Raw genomic sequence first — 16,391 nt, 5'->3', positions numbered from 1 at the left:
GATGACTTTCAGTAATGTTACAAACAAAAAATCTCATATTCAAATAAACCATTTCATTGATATTATCATTCGATGACTTGCAGTGTTTATATTGAGTTATTACGTCGAAATGCTGCAGTGAAGATCGCTGTATAGGCTTCACTGTTATATACAGTAAGACTAGTTTACGATACCCCGCGCACTTTAATCAATGACCGATAGAATAGTATAACAAAGAAACATTTATAATGGTTTCAATTGTTAATTCTGAAAACTTATAATGTCATCATTGAATATTGTCTCAACACATATGTTACAAGAGGACACCGGGACGGACGGTGCTGAAAACAAAAACAAAATCAAACGTTTGTAGAGTATAATCAATTAAGCATGAAAATGACAATGTACACGCTTTTAGCGCCCACTGTATTTAACACTTCACGTGTGAGAGAACGTCGGCACGTGAGGCCACGCGTGCGTACTAGATGACATCCCGTTTAGTCATTACTTACACTTCAATGGCGACCAATCATTGAAGTCCGTTAACATTTATAATATACTGTCAGTTGTTAAGCAAGTATCTAGCTATGACGAGTTAGCAGCTAAGCTTGATAAATAATTGGTTGGATACAAATGATCGTTGAATCTCAATGGTTTATCGCGGCTTTAATTAAATGATTGAATAAATAACCTTGGAAGCACAAACTGAATGGATAAGGGGCGGGTGTATTCAAGTGGCCATATGGAGTCAGAACACTATTAGCCTATTATTAGAAACGTATTATTATTATTATTATTAGAAACGTATTAACGGATGGTTCAGTCTTAATTCTCATTATGTATTCTTGTAATTATAATATGATATTATTTCGTTTATAATATGGTATACTATTGAAACAAAAAAATGTTCTTGTTTTTTGCAATGCTACCAAATTCATAATAGTTAAGGCCTATTGGTGGGAAAATTCATAATAAATAAATAATAATTTATTTCGGTTCTTCACTTTTGTAACAGTGGCACACTTCACATTTTGAAGTTGCGTCCAACAACAATATATACTAAATGAAAGCACAAAATAGACAAAAACATCTTAATTTTACTTAATCTACATACGGTAACATGTAATAAAACAAATTCATTCCCCTCCCTCCCCTTCTCCGAATATAACAACTACAACATATAATTTAAATACAGTCCATGATTACTCTTAATCTACACAACCAATCACTAGTCCCCCCCCCCCCCACATCATAATGGGGTGCAGGCGAGTGATACATAGCCTACAACTTACCTCAATGAAACAGAATTTACATCAGAGGCGGTAGCTCTGGTATCAAAACGATTATCTAAGATTAAAAATTAAATGATTTATAATCGTAAATGGTTAAATATATATTCGTAATAATGATACCAGTTTCTATTTATTAACATTTAGTACTAGACTGTTTATCAGAATTATACGGTCCGTTAGAAATTTGCCTTTTTGATTTATAAAACATCATAGCATTAGCCTACACTAAAAAAAAAGTGATGGAAATAAATAAATGTATATGGTTTATTCATTATATGGATTCACACGATGATATTATATAAAAATGTGCAAAACGCAACCACGCGTGAGTTTTCAAGCTGGTTGTGGACGGCTTGCAACATCCTCGACTAAACAATAGAACTAATAAAGCGAAACCACGAACCCGTGCACAGAACAGTAGAGCACAACGACGGGATGTCGTGAGAAAGAGGATCCATCGGGCGAAAATTAACACTTGTCACCGCTAATAACTGATGCTGAATTCAATATTACGACAGACGATGCAGCAACGTTTAGCAATCAAAGACGATCAGAGAAAGAGAGCGGTCCAACCACGAGACAACCACAGGAGATAGAGAGTAGGCCTAATACTTGGATATTTATTCTTTTTAATCATCTCTATCATTACTTTTAATATGATTAGCAGGAAGCGTGAACGTTCAGTAAGTATTATTAGTATTATATATTTTATTTTAGATACGTTATATTATTATACAATGTAGCTTGGTATATCAATGTTGTTCTTTTCCGTGTAAAGCTTGGTTCCCACTAAAACGCAACGCAGCGAGGTATCGACGCAAAGTGCTGTATTGCGTAATCACAAGTGCTGCAAACATCACGTTTTGATTTCACGCAGGCGGGGGAAACACAATTTTCAGAAGGGCATTTTCTTATGTTGCGTAGATTGCGTTACGTTGAGTCGCTAGTGGGAACCACGCTTTATGAGCATTTGCAGTGGGTGTGCAGAAAAGTAGTCCTAGATGGAATGCGAAGCCAAAGTTGTACTTCTGACGAAAACAAATACAGTCCATAACCTATTTAATTCAATAAATTAATAATAATTAATTGACAAAAATTAAATTAAACTAATTTGTTCAAGAAGTTAGAAGGCATGCATTAAAAAAAAAAAATAGAAAGTAATATATCTCTATTTTATTTCAGGAACAAACTTCACATAAAGTGATAGAAAAGCGACGCCGGGATCGAATTAATAGTTGCTTAGCTGAACTCAGTCAGGCCGTCCCGTCTATCTTTGCTAAACAGGTACGTACGTTTTGTAAGACTAATATTCTGGTTTCATTAGGCTATGACAAAACAGTTTCAGAAAGCGTTAGTAGTGATATATCAATGTTAAGGTTCTTTAAACAGTCCTGACTTTGTTTGTATCAAACATGTTAGTGGCGGTAATTATCGCTGTTGGTTTCGATTGAATAAAATTAAATGAATTAAATAAAATGTAGTAGAGTATGTTAGACACACTTTCTTAAACATCAATTAAACTACTTTTTAACAATCAAATAATAACATTATAAATCGTAACTATATTCAATTTATTTAGACATCTGGTAAACTGGAAAAAGCCGAAATACTTGAGATGACGGTCAAATATCTACGTGTTTTACAGCGTTGTGGAATAGCTGGTCGATTCGAAACAGGTAGGCCTACATAATTATAGTATAAGTGAAGAGTAATTTTATGGAAGTTAGGCCTAATCTTCAGAAACAAAGTTTATTTTTCATTTTAGGGTCGGAAACCAAGTTTAGTAAGCTTGATGGAATGCCTAATAACCAATACAACGCAGGCTTCAACGATTGTCTAAAAGAGGTAATTCGTTATCTAACAGAAGTTGAAGGTATAACCCCATCAGACGAGAAATACCAAAAGATCGTACATTTTTTACTTACCCGACAAGAAACAGAACAAGTTAATACAAATGAAGATTACTATAGAAAGTTCACCAATTATTCGAACGCAAAACCACCGAAAGCGTTACACGTAACGCAGCCCTCCTCTTCGATGATGGCATATCCGTTGTTCTTTGATTCAAGGTACACCAGCGAAGTGTCACCGCAACATCCGCAATGCAAATGCCCAATAGAAATCAGAGCACCTCCTGAGTTAATCATATCAGAAGATACCATTATTCACGAACCGTCTCCGTTAGTTACTGAACTACCACCGTTACGTGCAACTCCGACGCTTTGGCGTCCATTCCCCGTCAATGCACACGCAATACGTCACGTACAGAGACAACTATTCCAACCACATCCAATGTATTTAATTGGTAATAAAACAAAAACAAATGAAATATCTCCTTCATGTAAACCAATGTGAAAAAAACGGAATTTGACAACATATCGAACTTTCAAAACTGTACCATGTAGAATTAATCTATAGTATTTTCTTTATGGCTAAACTACGTTTCCGTAATTAAGCACGGCGAACGTTGTTTAATGACGTCTTTGGAGTAGGCCCTACTCCAAAGGGCGCTCGCGACGGCATAAACGTGTCTACAAAGTGGACCAAGCGTTACTATATTCAAGAGAAACGCTTTGTAACAACGCAATATTTACATAATGTAACTGAACATCCCCCACCTATTTTGAAATTGCCAGGGTAGTAAGTAGGCAGCAACGAAGCAAAACGACAACTTACCTGGTAGATTGTTATTGTATATTTTGCTTAAACTAGAATAGTTTTGCTTAAACATGACGTAATCTTACATAATAGTGTTGAGTTTTCAGATAAATTTGATAGATATTAGATAGATATTTATTATTATTACTTATGGTTCTCAATACAACATATATTAAAAAAAATCCTTGATGGATGTTGTATCTATAATTCGAGTACATTTTTTTTAATTACGACGAGCTGGATTCAGCAATAGATATTATTATCTCTAATATTTTAATACAAACTTTGACAAGTGATTATTGTTGATATAAAGTTTGCGGTACACCACGTATATTAGTTCTAAAAAGAACTGTTGAGTTTCTCGACTTTCGTCACTTACTTTATATCAACATTTGATTTCGCCATGCAGAAATTCAGACAATAAGTGACAATATTGTCAACAAAATATATATTCATGATAGGCCTACTGTATTGTAATGGTTAAACGTCGCTGCGGCGGTACTTTTCGAGGTTCACTGCAGCGTGCTTATTCGACGCTTATTTGAATAAGTTGTAGGAAAAGTGTATCTAGTCTATTGGTGGAGAGTTCTAATTATTTAGATGAAGATTAATTAAAACTTTAGATTAATTAAAAAGTAACATTAACTAAGTAATAGGTTGTATACTATATAGTTGCATTTTTTGACAGGGTCGATTATCCGACAGCGGAAATCAATTGATTTAAGTAAGTAACAATGACCTGCGCAGTGCATACACTTTAAGTGTAAAACAAAAACATTGAGTGCAATAAATACATTGAAATACACCGAAGAATTACGTCATGCCTCATTTTATTTAAAGTCACGTGTTGTGAAATCAACGGGATGTGTATGCGCCGTTACATAGCGATTAAAATACCATAATTGAGTTCTTCCATGATGAGATAAAAATCGGTCGAAATTTACATTTTTCTCTGAACTTATTATGCAGTCAAGGAAATAACATTCGGTCAAGGAAATTCACACATTTATTCACAATTACACTATTTAATAGTATACCAAAAGGAGCGAGTGCATGTCAGTTTGGTAACCATTATTTAAATGCATTTAAATGTACGGTACATACTTATTTTAATTTTATTTTATTCAATCGAAACCAACAGCGATAATTACCGCCACTAACAGGTTTGATACAAACAAAGCCAGGACTGTTTAAAGCACCTTGATTAGTCCTAACATTGATCAAGGGCTTCTCTCGTCCAGTGCCCACCTTGACCAGAAATCTGAGGCAGATACTAGATGCAGGGGCTGCCATAAGAGTCAGCAGTGCTGATTTCAAATGCCTAACAGGACCCCAGCTCCATATACAGCACCCGTTATTCCCAGATGGTCTCCCATCCAAGCTCTAACCAGGCCCAACGTCGCTTAACTTCGGTGATCTGACGAGAACCGGTGTTTCAACGTGGTAAAGCCATACAACAACAATTATGTACAAGCAAGCAAAAACATTGGTCGCCCACGACCGGTCAGCACCTCCGGTGCGGCACTCCTCTGTGGTGATACGGGAAATGTATGCAGTTTATGTGCATAGCGTCTAGAACCATGAAAAAGGAATTATATACTTAACGTTTTAAACTACAGTAACGGGTTGTTGTGACATGATTGATATATTTTACAGGAAAGGTATTCAACTTTCGGATGGGGTATATTATCATGCTATGGTGCAGTCGAAAAGAACCAAGATTTAACGAAATACATTAAAATTAACGCTAAATTTGGCTGGGGATTTCAACACTATAATGATGCCAACTTCTTACTGCCATGTGAAATATTCTAGATTTGATTTGAGGTCAATATCTCAAGCGTAACCACTACATTGATAATAGAAACTATCAATTACACCAACTATGAAATAATAAAAAGAGAACTACTATATTTAAAAAAAGAAAAATTTTATTAAGCATAAAAAATCATTAGGAAAGCATTACTAAGTTGACATACAGCTATTGTTTTGATAGCCTTGGTTGGTTAATGTCATATTACAATAATAGTATAACTATGCATCTAAAATAAAAAAATGGTCTCTACAATTCTTTCATATAAATTCAGATATAGAATTTAAATGCATTTCAAGAGGTAATACAGAAAAGAAATGCAATAATGAGTGTACTGAACAAAATCTTCAAACTAGATTGTCTGTTTTTTAGTATTTCATATTCAAACCATTTTTAAAGCAATGCACTATGTATTTGACGTAAATATCTAACTAAAGACAAAACAATGACTTTAGTGCATTTCATTTGCATTTTCGTTCGTATTATTTGATATAGCAATATTATTAGAAAAATTATACCAATTAATAATCATTGTAAGCTAGCTACGAGGAGGAAACCCACCTCTATGACCACCCCCTCTGCCACCCCTAAATCCCCCTCTCATTCCACCACCTCGACCTCTCATGTTTCCTCTACCACCAGTCCCTCCACCTCTATTTCCCCCTCGAGCACCCCCTCCCCTTGGACCACCTCTGTTTCCCCCACCGCGTGGTCCACCACCCCTCTGACCTTTGTTCTTTGGGGGTGGTGACTTTGGCCTTAATCTTTCAATCTCATCAGTACATCCAGTTACTATGGTCTCAGTGAAGTAGTTTCTGTATGTGTCTGGTTTGAAATTAGTATTCGACAGCTTAGGACCTACAGTTAACCATCCTGTAAAATACAAAAGAAAAAGTAATTTACAAATAAATTGTATGATTTTTTTTAAATTCTTCAGATCAAACAAACAAAATTATATTTTGGATCATGAATTATTTGGTAGTGTGGGTCCTGAAGTAGCACATTTGGGGATAGAGCTTCTTTAACCCATATAGAAAGTCTTTAACCCATATAATTTCATCAATCCTGGTCAGTATCATACCTGGCCGTATTGTGTGGTCTGTTCCAAAGAGATGAAGGCGTCGCTGTCCTAGACAGAAGTGTTCCATGATATGAAAGATTTCCTCAGGCTTCTCTAAACTTCCTTGTTCTGGTTCTTCATCAATAATCACATCAAGATCAACATTGGCATGAATGAAGTCTCCATCTGTCGACCGTCTTACAGTTCCCTTTATGCCCATTAAACAATGCTCCTGAAGAAAAAATAATTCAAAGGTATTTGTTAAGCTCTGTCCACACTGTCAAACTAGTGTGATATGCCCAAATATGGTAGTGATATTATGATATCATCATGTCCATACATGGGCACATCACATTTTGTTTGTTTTGTCATATAAAATTTGATAGTGTAGACAAAGCATTGTTTTCTTATCTCTATCAAGACACATGATTTTGGCTCAATTATCTAGTTCTCAAATCTAACTCAAAGGGAAAAATACAAACTAGCTAAAATTGTAAAGTAAAATAATCGGCATTAGCCTTGAACCTCTTATTTCCCTTCATGAAAGGGACATCCTAAAAACGGTCATTAAAATTTGTCAAGATCCCAAACACCCTCTAAATAAATTCTTTAAGCTTAGCCAAACTGGTAGACTGATCACTCGGAATCAAAACACTAAACGTTGCCGACAATCATTTGTTTATAATTCTATTCAATTTTTATTTAATAGCAAGTTTGTTAAATCTCTGTAATTTCTTTGTTACTGTATATATATCAAATGTAAACCCACCAACCAAATTTCATTTGTACCTTTTGTACAAATGACAATAAATACTATCGTATCGTATACTTGCACAAAACATAATCGCTTACTCTTGTTAAAACAAGGACATATAACATATAAGAACAGTTACAAGTCACATCAGTTGGATTGATTAGCTTGAGTTAATCTAATAGGCAGCAGAACATTTATAATTGTCAGAATAATGTTATTAAGATCTTCAGTTAATGTTCAAATGGCGAGTCATATGGCCGAGCGGTTAAGGCAGGGGCGCCGTTTACCGTACCTAAAGAGCCAACAACAACATCGGCAAGCGTTCGAGGCCGACTCGCTCTTAGTTCTGGTGGTGGAACAAGTCTTCTCGGATAAGGACTATAAACCGTAGGTCCAGTGTACACAGTTATAACCTGTGTGTACTTTAAAGAACCCAGTTCATTATTCGAAAAAGAGTAGGGGGTTACCCCGGTGAACTGGTTCACACAATAGCCCCTGTATCAGGGGGATTACCACCTGTCTGATAGAACAGTGATTAATTCACTATTGGTAATCCTTGGCCACATGTGCCTAAAGACATAAATTAAAATAATAAATAAATAAAGTAATTTTCCCCTTGCAGAAGCCATCAAAAATCAAGTTATTAATTGTATAGTCACTTTATTTGTGGGTTTCTATATAACCGAATTTCACTTCATAACATCAATGTGTGAACACACTGATATCAAATGCTTAACTACTAGTTACCTTTGACCGTTGAAATAAAGCTGTTGGTCCTAAATTTTTGGAATGGCCTGGATTGTGAATGTTGGTTTTAATCCAGCATATATCTTCACAACGCCTGAATCCCCATTCTCTTAAACACTTTAACAAAACATAAATATTACTTAATTCAATTCGTTCACTTACTCTAAGCTTTCATTTGTAATGTGACATATTCCAAAGATCTCATTGGGTTATCTACGATGGGTTTAAATGGATTAGCTAATAATGATAAAGGGTAACAATCAGTTTCTCAGATACGTATTGCTAATACAATATTACAAGCCTAATTTCACTTTTTTTCTATGTCTTGTTCGCAAAAATTGTTTTTTTTTTCAGATGTTACTTACCCGTCTTCCATTGTCAAGGCCGTCAGATGAGCCAACCCATAAGAAAATAAATGAACGGTGTGCTGCTATATCTTGTATGTCTAGCTTTAATATCTAACAAAATTAATTGTTCATTAATTCAAATAATCAAATAAAATTATACATAATGAAAAAACATACCTTGTGTAATATATCACAAGAAAGATGAGGCTATGTTGAGCTCTGACAGTCGATAGTATAAAGCTGTCTGTCAAACTTTATGTGACAAAAAAATGTGATGTACCCATATATGGACCGATGATATATTGATATCATATCACTGCCATATTTGGGTACATCACACTTTTTTTGACAATCTAGTTTGATAGTGAGCAAAACAAATCGCCACAAGGTATGTTTATCATACAGTACAGTATAATCTACTTATATCATCCCAATTCCACGCCTCTGTGGAACTAGTTTTATAGTGTCGACAGAGCTTATCAAATCGCCACAAGATATGTTTATCATACAGTACAGTATAACCTACTTATATCATCCCAATTCCACGCCTCTGTGGAACTAGTTTTATAGTGTCGACAGAGCTTATCAAATCGCCACAAGATATGTTTATCATACAATAATCTACTTACATCATCCCAACTCCACAACGCCTCTGTGCACTTTTTTATCAAACTAGTTTGATGGTGTAGACAGAGCTTAACAAATCGCCACAAGATATGTTTATCATACAGTAATCTACTTACATCATCCCAACTCCAGAATGCCTCTGTGTTTGATACTCCTGGTCGGTGTCTGTACTCTTCCAGTGGCGGATCAACAAGGATGACATCAAACTCACACCCAAGCTCATGGAGGTCAAAGGTTTCTAAATCTGCTTGTAAGTACCTATATAATAATAGATGTTCTTTATTGACATCTGTATGTGTAAAATTGACTACTAAACAGTATTATTCATCATCATCATCTTCCTATACTTGGGTTGGTCACATTTATGCAGCTGGGCTTCTTAATTTTCTTTAAATTTTGTGATCCACACGTTTCATATTATTATTATTAAATTCATTCTTTTTTTTTATAATAATTTCAATATAATAATAATAAAGAGATTACTATTGTACTCCTTTAAAACTATTTCAGTAAGAAATGTAGTTTTTAGTTAAATTGAGTAGTTTGAATGTTGTACTAACGTTGGAGGTGTGTTTGTTCTGGAAATTAACTCATCTTTTAGGCGAATTAACTCTTTCAGTTTCGGATACTCATCAAATCTATCTGCTAGACCTGAAACATAATTAGTTGACATTTAGTATGACAACAAAAATGAGTTGGATTTAGAATAGGTGTGGTCTTATTGATTTTAGGTTAGAGACTTGTAGAGGGGCGGATCGCATTGAAGGAGCGCAGTTTATATTAAAGGCAAGCCACGCTCCACCCACTTTAAAGCAGACATATTTACAAAACAACAATTGGGTTGAAGCAGGGACAAAAATGTGTACATACGGCATACTATAAAACATAAAAGCATATAAATGTTTATTACTATTAAGGTGTTAATCTGCTCAAAAAGGGAATGAATATTTAACATATCTTACCAACATCACGTATAAAATTCTGTGGCCTTTGACCTGTGTCAACATGGTGCTGACAATAGTCATTGTGAGGATTCGCACTTTGCGTACCCTGAAAAAAAAATTGTTTGATTAAATATTATCATTAATAATTTTAAAAATTTTAAAAGTAGTCTTTTTTGGAGTTTTATTCTAAAATCTATATATACTGTATACTGTACATCCTTGATTTTTGAAAGAAATCTTGAAGAAAGAATAGTAAAGTTAACCTTTTAATGAACATACAATATATATAATAAAGAAAAGAAACCCATCTTTTAAGTTTCCTCAATTGGGTTACAATATTATGTACGGGCTGTATTTAGCTGAACACAGCAGAAGTACAGCATCCCAGTAATATCCCAGGGAAGAGTGAAATTAACTTCTCTGATAGTCCCTACCTTTAGGAATGTTGTAGAATCTTTGTAGACGCCTACTTCCTCTTCCAAACCCTGCAACAAACAAATAATGTATAAAACAATAAAAAAAAAACAAAACTTGGACTGACTATTGGACTATTCAAGTACAGTTTAAAAGAAATGTTTGGGTACAAAGTCCAAATAAAGACATAAAAAACTAAACTAAACGGTTTTGTGCACTGATCTGTACTCAAAATAGTCCTATGTTGGTTTTCTTTATTAAGACAGAAGAAAGAAGTACACAAATATTACAGAACAACCAAAACACTGAATAATAACATTATTTTAAGAAAACGCTATAAAACTTACTTGACTATCTGACCTTTTTAAATTTTTGACATCATCATTACTTTTTGCTTCTTCTTGTCCTAATCTTCTTTTTGAGGGAGGGGCTAAACTGGTATCTTTTGAACTGCAAAACAATGATAAAAAAGTTTAATAATCAAGAATACATAAAAAATAATAATTATCAATAACATTCATCTTTATGATCTGGTTTATAAGAGAAAAATGTGCATTGTTGTTGCCCATGGTCGAAAAAATATTTTAAAACAAAAAAGTGGGAAATAACAATTTAGAAATTTTGCAAAAAACCTTCGCAGATATATTTGTTTAGAAGCTTTGATACGGTACGTTTCTGCATGGTTTCTGTAGCCACAATTAATCTATGGTGTAGCATCCATATTCAACAGATACCTTGATTGTTGAGATTCAGTCACGAATGGCTTAGTAACAGGTGAATCGGTGTTCAAAACACTTCCAATGTCTTCAACTCCAAACTGTAAAAAAACATATTACTGAGATACTACTAAAATTATACTTTATTTCACATGTTATGCGCGATTTGAACGATTTGCGCAATTTGAAATTGCGCAAAAAAATCCTTGCGCAATTTGAAATTGCGCAAACAATTCTTGCGCAATTTAAAATTGCGCAAGGATTTTTTTGCGCAATTTCAACTTGCGCAATTTCAAATTGCGCAAGAAAATCTTTGCGCAATTTTAAATTGCGCTGCACAATTTGTAAATTGCGCAACAAAATTCTACAAGACAATCGGTATTATAATAATTTATTGGAAACTAAATAACTCAAAATAAAACATAATAAATGCGAAGATAACATGTGTATAATAAATACATAACATTTATTATTACAATTAAATAATATTATCACTGTAACTTGAAATAAATCAAAATAAATGTAAAAATTAAGTTTTTAATATTAGTTTAAGCTAGGCCATGTAACCTAGTCAGTATCAGTAGTCCAGACCCTAGCTAGGCTAGAGTAGTATAGCCGGCCGCCCGCGCCGCGCCCGCCTGGTGGAACACCACCGCTTCGTTTTCCTTCGTCGGTTCTTCGACGGTATGCTAACTTATAACAATATTTGCACTACTAAAATAAGGAAATGCGATATTTATCTTTAATTTTGAATCATTCTTAGAAATTACTATAAAAATATGGGTGTGCATGATTTCACAATCTGTCGAAAAACCTTGCGCAATTTGCAGATTACTTGCGCAATTTCATATGTTGCTTGCGCAATTTGAAACACATGTTTCAATTCAAATTGCGCAAGGATTTTTTTTGCGCAATTTCAAATTGCGCAAATCGTTCAAATCGCGCATAACACCCATATTAATAAAAATCTTTTTTAAAATTTGTTCTTACTATAGTCTATTAACTATGGGCGCCTTTATTATTATATTAAATACATTATTAGGCCTACCTGCTTTCCCAATAACTGTCTGCGTTGTTTTGAACGTTCTTTGAGGGCTTTTAGTCGATCTGACGACATATTGTTTTTGTTCCAAATGAAAGTTCTAGGCCTAGCCTACAGTAGATCCTCACTAAGATTAAGAAGCTAACCAGATAGACTCTTCTTGTTGTCCCGTTGTTACCTGGTTTGATTGTTTGGAAACCACGTCAATCAGGCCTAGAAAAAATTAACATTTTATTTAATTCATTCGAAAGAACAAATTTAACTGTTAATGTAATAACATACATTATTCCTACCTTTATAATTTAATGTAGTGTTTTTTTTCTACATTTATTAAGGGTTAATTCTAGGCCTAGCCTAGCCTATAATACCAAACTTCCAGCAGTCATCATGCCGGTTTATTTTTTGTTAAACAAAATACCGCCCTCAACTAGAGAATGAAGATCAGAGATCTTCAAGTAATGGCTATTCGCACTTTTACCGTTTGAATAACAACATTATTTTTATATACGTAGCACCAGGCCGGCACCGAGTTATATCCACGATCTCGTTTCGATAACCAACCAGATCAGGGAAAACGAAGTGCGAAAAGAAAAACTTCGAAAAAAACATGTCGAAAAGGTTTAATGAAATAATAATAAGAAATGTGTATAAACCAGATCCTAAAATTCCTCTTCAAAAACCATTTGCTTTACGAAACAATGTATCTTTAAGAAAGAATAAGAAAGAGGGTAATACAACGTTGCTTTTGTTATTTTTAGGTATTAGGCTAGCCTAGCCAGGTCCTCTCTGATGATAGGCTAAACACGCAGTCCGATCGCAGTATATTGACATAAATATTATCCTCTAGGCTAAGGCCTAGGAATTTGTATGTCTAGTTGTGTTGTAACTTATATTTATTTTAGTAAAAATATACAGGTCCTAACTTAAATAAAAGCCTGTCTACCCTACTACCTTGTTGTTTTGTAATGCTTTTTGTATCATAAGATTATTAAATTGAAATAAAAATTATTTATTTGTTAATTAAATTATTTAAAACTAAATGCTTTTTATACTGTAGATATGCCTAGTCGTAGGACTATTATATATATTGTATGTTCATTAAAAGGTTAACTTTACTATTCTAAACCAAATACATTTGCTACATTTTATCTCATCAAAACAATGAAATGTTTACTGTTTTCTGTAGTGTTACAATTGTATGCATCTGGCTAAATAAATAATTATTTATTTTTTGTAGCTGCCTCATGTTTAACTGAAATGTCAATATTGCTAGCATGTTGGAAGAAGAGCAGTTACAATGATGCTGACTGTCTGAAGGAAATTTCAGCTTTTCAAAAATGTTTTAATGAATCTGAGGTAATTTATATCAACAACAACAACATTTACTTAGAGATAGTTCATGAAATAAAAACAGCATACATTAATTACACAAACTTAAATGGTAACATAAAATAAGAACTGTTTCTGGGATCAGAAAAAGAAGTAAAAGAACTTCAAAACAAAAACAACAACAAAGCAACAACACGACAAATCATTAGCTAATATAATAGTAGATCTATAAATTATAAAAAATTCATAAATGTTTTATATACTGTATATAAAGAAATGTTTTTTTAATAGTTAAAAAAAAATATTTGGGGTTTTTACAGAAAGTCGTTTCTATAGACAGTTCATTCCATAACTTAGGACCATATACTGCAGATACAACATACAGTTTCTGTTCAATCACCAGCTTAATTAATTCATGGTTAATGCATAGAGGTATACCTCCATGGTTAATGTCTATCTTTTGTAGCATTCATGGTTTTTTCATAATATTGTACTATTTACAAGGTACAAGACTTAATGTTATAAAAGAACATACATGTTATATACTCATTAAAAATTACCTTCAAATAACTAAGTCTACTAATTATCAATTAAATCAATTAGAATAATCAATTATTATTATTAAAATAATCTATTCTTAATTTTCGTTTTAATATCGTTTCATTGTTTTTAAGTAGTAACTATGTTTGGAAAAATTCATATTATTTTAGTTCACTATACAGTCTAAATAATGTAGTTGCTAACATTAAAATGGTAGAGCGTATACTCGCACAACCGTCTCATCTCTTATATAGAAAGTCATTTATTCCGAACTCCATAACAATAAATAACAGTAAAACATCTAGATAAGATTAGGGTATAAATGTGTCTCACCGTAATGTAGGCATCATGACAATTTGTTATTGGAATTTCTCTGTATGGTGCTCTTTGTATATTTTGATGTGTTTTTCATTATCATGTTTTTTGATGTTATTTTATATAATTTTAAGAGCTTTGTCTGTGTACAAACTTCAAATTCTAAATATTTTTATATTTTTGACAATAAATGATGTGCAAGCAGCGCATTCATTTACAGTTGTAACTTTAAAAAGAAATCAAATTTTTTTTTATTCTCTTTCAGAAAGAGAAAAGAGCATTTGCAGCAGCAGCAAGAGAAGGGAAAATAGAAGCAGGTCGAACAACAAGTGAACAACTAAACAGACTTATGAAAAAATTTCCACAACGCAATCGGTAGCATCTCTCAAATATTTTATTTTGCATTTTTAAAGAACATTTATGGATTCACAACATCACGAAAATGAAAAGTCAACATTGTTCCTCTCACTTAAAACTGAGTTTTACGATGTCATGATATAATATGAATAGTTAATAATGTTAAAGAGCTTACCATCTTTGTGTAGTGTGTAGCTTTAATGCTGATTATTGATTACATAACTTTGTGCACTACATGGTGTTGTGATTTTCTAACATTCGGAATGAGTAATACGTCCAGAAATAAATATTTAAACATAATATAAATGGTAGATACTGTTTTAAAGTTTTTAAACATTGGCTTTAAACTCTTCAAAAAGGGAGTCTGAATATGGAGTTATATTTATACCTCCATGGGTGAACATGAATGAAATGGATGATAGACAGAACAAAAGTGGAACATCTGTTTAACATAGACTAGTGTAATACTTATCATTGTTGGACTATTAGTGTTTCCACCTTAGATGGACCGTGTTTCTGTTCAAAGCAATGCAATTAAGTGAGTGAGTGGCCGAGCGGTTAAGACAGTGGAACCGTAATTACGTAGCCATAACATCAGCAGGGGTTCGAGGCTCACTCACTCCATGGTTCTGGTGGTAAAACGAGTCTTCTCGGATAAGGACTATAAACCGTAGGTCCAGTGTACACATCTAGCTCTTGTGCACTTTAAAGAACCTAGTACATCTTTCGAGACGAGTAGGGGTTACCCCGGTGTATTAGTACATCACAGCCACTGATCACCAACTGGGCCCTCTGGGAGACCAATCTTTGACTGAAGAGGTTACCCAGTATAAATATAAATTTCAATCAATCAATACACGTGAGTCGCAAACTCGCACATTTAACGCAAGGGTTAATGGACGCAAGACCGTAAGTGCACCGAAACTAATTTAACCAATCACGACGCGGTGGATCACCCGACCTATCGTTTTTGATTGGTCAACTCACTTAAGTTGCGCCTTAAGTCAACGTGTTGCGTTCAAGTGGGAACCAAATAAGTAGCAAGGCGCCCCCTTTTTATTTCTCTGTTTCACCTGATAATTTCCAGAATTTAATACTATACCATATTAGCTGTGAATGCGGTACTCTTTTTCTATATTTAATGAGGGTGATCCATGCAGCTATTGCTGATCATTAGGGACCCTCAGAGGTTCTCAAGATGCTCTACATAAACAAAGTCTTATTACAAGTCTTTGGGAGTGGAGTAATTTGGTCCTTAGAAAAAATGCTGACATGTGACGGGACTTGAACCCAGGACCCTTGGAGTGGTAGCAAAGCATCATAACCACCAAGCCACAACTCCACTTCTGAATATACATCGTTTTGTAATAATAACAATAATGTAGCTTTAAAATGGTAAGTTCATTTCGTCAGAACTCAACGTCATGGACACAGTCTCGTGGTAATTCTCTTCCTTT

General features: G+C 33.9%; 3 protein-coding genes and 1 pseudogene across 3 annotated transcripts; 2 read left to right on the top strand and 2 right to left on the bottom strand.

Moving 5' to 3' along the window:
* Positions 1-1,696: 1,696 nt before the first annotated feature.
* Positions 1,697-4,670, top strand: LOC140051970 (uncharacterized). The gene is made up of 4 exons (XM_072097331.1): positions 1,697-1,954; positions 2,454-2,555; positions 2,851-2,947; positions 3,037-4,670. The coding sequence occupies exons 1-4, from the start codon at positions 1,928-1,930 to the stop codon at positions 3,624-3,626; spliced, it is 816 nt and encodes a 271-aa protein (XP_071953432.1). The 5' UTR covers positions 1,697-1,927; the 3' UTR covers positions 3,627-4,670.
* Positions 4,671-5,268: 598 nt separating this feature from the next.
* LOC140053087 (5S ribosomal RNA) lies at positions 5,269-5,386 on the bottom strand (annotated as a pseudogene).
* A 456-nt stretch (positions 5,387-5,842) lies between these two features.
* Positions 5,843-12,827, bottom strand: LOC140051031 (N(6)-adenosine-methyltransferase non-catalytic subunit METTL14-like). The gene is made up of 12 exons (XM_072096100.1): positions 12,687-12,827; positions 12,400-12,606; positions 11,370-11,452; positions 10,983-11,085; positions 10,656-10,706; positions 10,240-10,327; positions 9,838-9,928; positions 9,394-9,535; positions 8,669-8,761; positions 8,304-8,420; positions 6,824-7,034; positions 5,843-6,615 (listed from the first exon to the last, which is right to left on the bottom strand). The coding sequence occupies exons 2-12, from the start codon at positions 12,466-12,468 to the stop codon at positions 6,281-6,283; spliced, it is 1,383 nt and encodes a 460-aa protein (XP_071952201.1). The 5' UTR covers positions 12,469-12,606; positions 12,687-12,827; the 3' UTR covers positions 5,843-6,280.
* A 119-nt stretch (positions 12,828-12,946) lies between these two features.
* LOC140051033 (small ribosomal subunit protein mS37-like) lies at positions 12,947-15,168 on the top strand. The gene is made up of 3 exons (XM_072096101.1): positions 12,947-13,121; positions 13,631-13,749; positions 14,843-15,168. The coding sequence occupies exons 1-3, from the start codon at positions 13,001-13,003 to the stop codon at positions 14,954-14,956; spliced, it is 354 nt and encodes a 117-aa protein (XP_071952202.1). The 5' UTR covers positions 12,947-13,000; the 3' UTR covers positions 14,957-15,168.
* The last annotated feature ends 1,223 nt before the right edge of the window (positions 15,169-16,391 follow it).

The sequence above is a fragment of the Antedon mediterranea genome, chromosome 6 (assembly GCF_964355755.1).
Source record: "Antedon mediterranea chromosome 6, ecAntMedi1.1, whole genome shotgun sequence".
In the NCBI taxonomy this organism is placed as follows: domain Eukaryota; kingdom Metazoa; phylum Echinodermata; class Crinoidea; order Comatulida; family Antedonidae; genus Antedon; species Antedon mediterranea.
Note: the sequence above shows the minus strand (reverse complement) of the source record. Positions and strands in the feature narration are given on the sequence as shown.

Excerpts from the sequence above, each read along its gene's own strand:
- LOC140051970 (XM_072097331.1), top strand. The coding sequence starts at position 1,928 with ATGATTAGCAGGAAGCGTGAACGTTCA. Across the intron at positions 1,955-2,453 it reads GCAGGAAGCGTGAACGTTCA|GAACAAACTTCACATAAAGT; the intron begins GTAAGTATTATT and ends ATTTTATTTCAG. Across the intron at positions 2,948-3,036 it reads AGCTGGTCGATTCGAAACAG|GGTCGGAAACCAAGTTTAGT; the intron begins GTAGGCCTACAT and ends TTTTCATTTTAG.
- LOC140051031 (XM_072096100.1), bottom strand. The coding sequence starts at position 12,468 with ATGTCGTCAGATCGACTAAAAGCCCTCAAAGAACGTTCAAAACAACGC. Across the intron at positions 10,707-10,982 it reads TAAAAAGGTCAGATAGTCAA|GGTTTGGAAGAGGAAGTAGG; the intron begins GTAAGTTTTATA and ends TGTTTGTTGCAG. Across the intron at positions 7,035-8,303 it reads CTTTATTTCAACGGTCAAAG|GAGCATTGTTTAATGGGCAT; the intron begins GTAACTAGTAGT and ends TTTTTTCTTCAG.
- LOC140051033 (XM_072096101.1), top strand. The coding sequence starts at position 13,001 with ATGTCGAAAAGGTTTAATGAAATAATAATAAGAAATGTGTATAAACCA. Across the intron at positions 13,122-13,630 it reads AAGAAAGAATAAGAAAGAGG|CTGCCTCATGTTTAACTGAA; the intron begins GTAATACAACGT and ends TATTTTTTGTAG. Across the intron at positions 13,750-14,842 it reads AATGTTTTAATGAATCTGAG|AAAGAGAAAAGAGCATTTGC; the intron begins GTAATTTATATC and ends ATTCTCTTTCAG.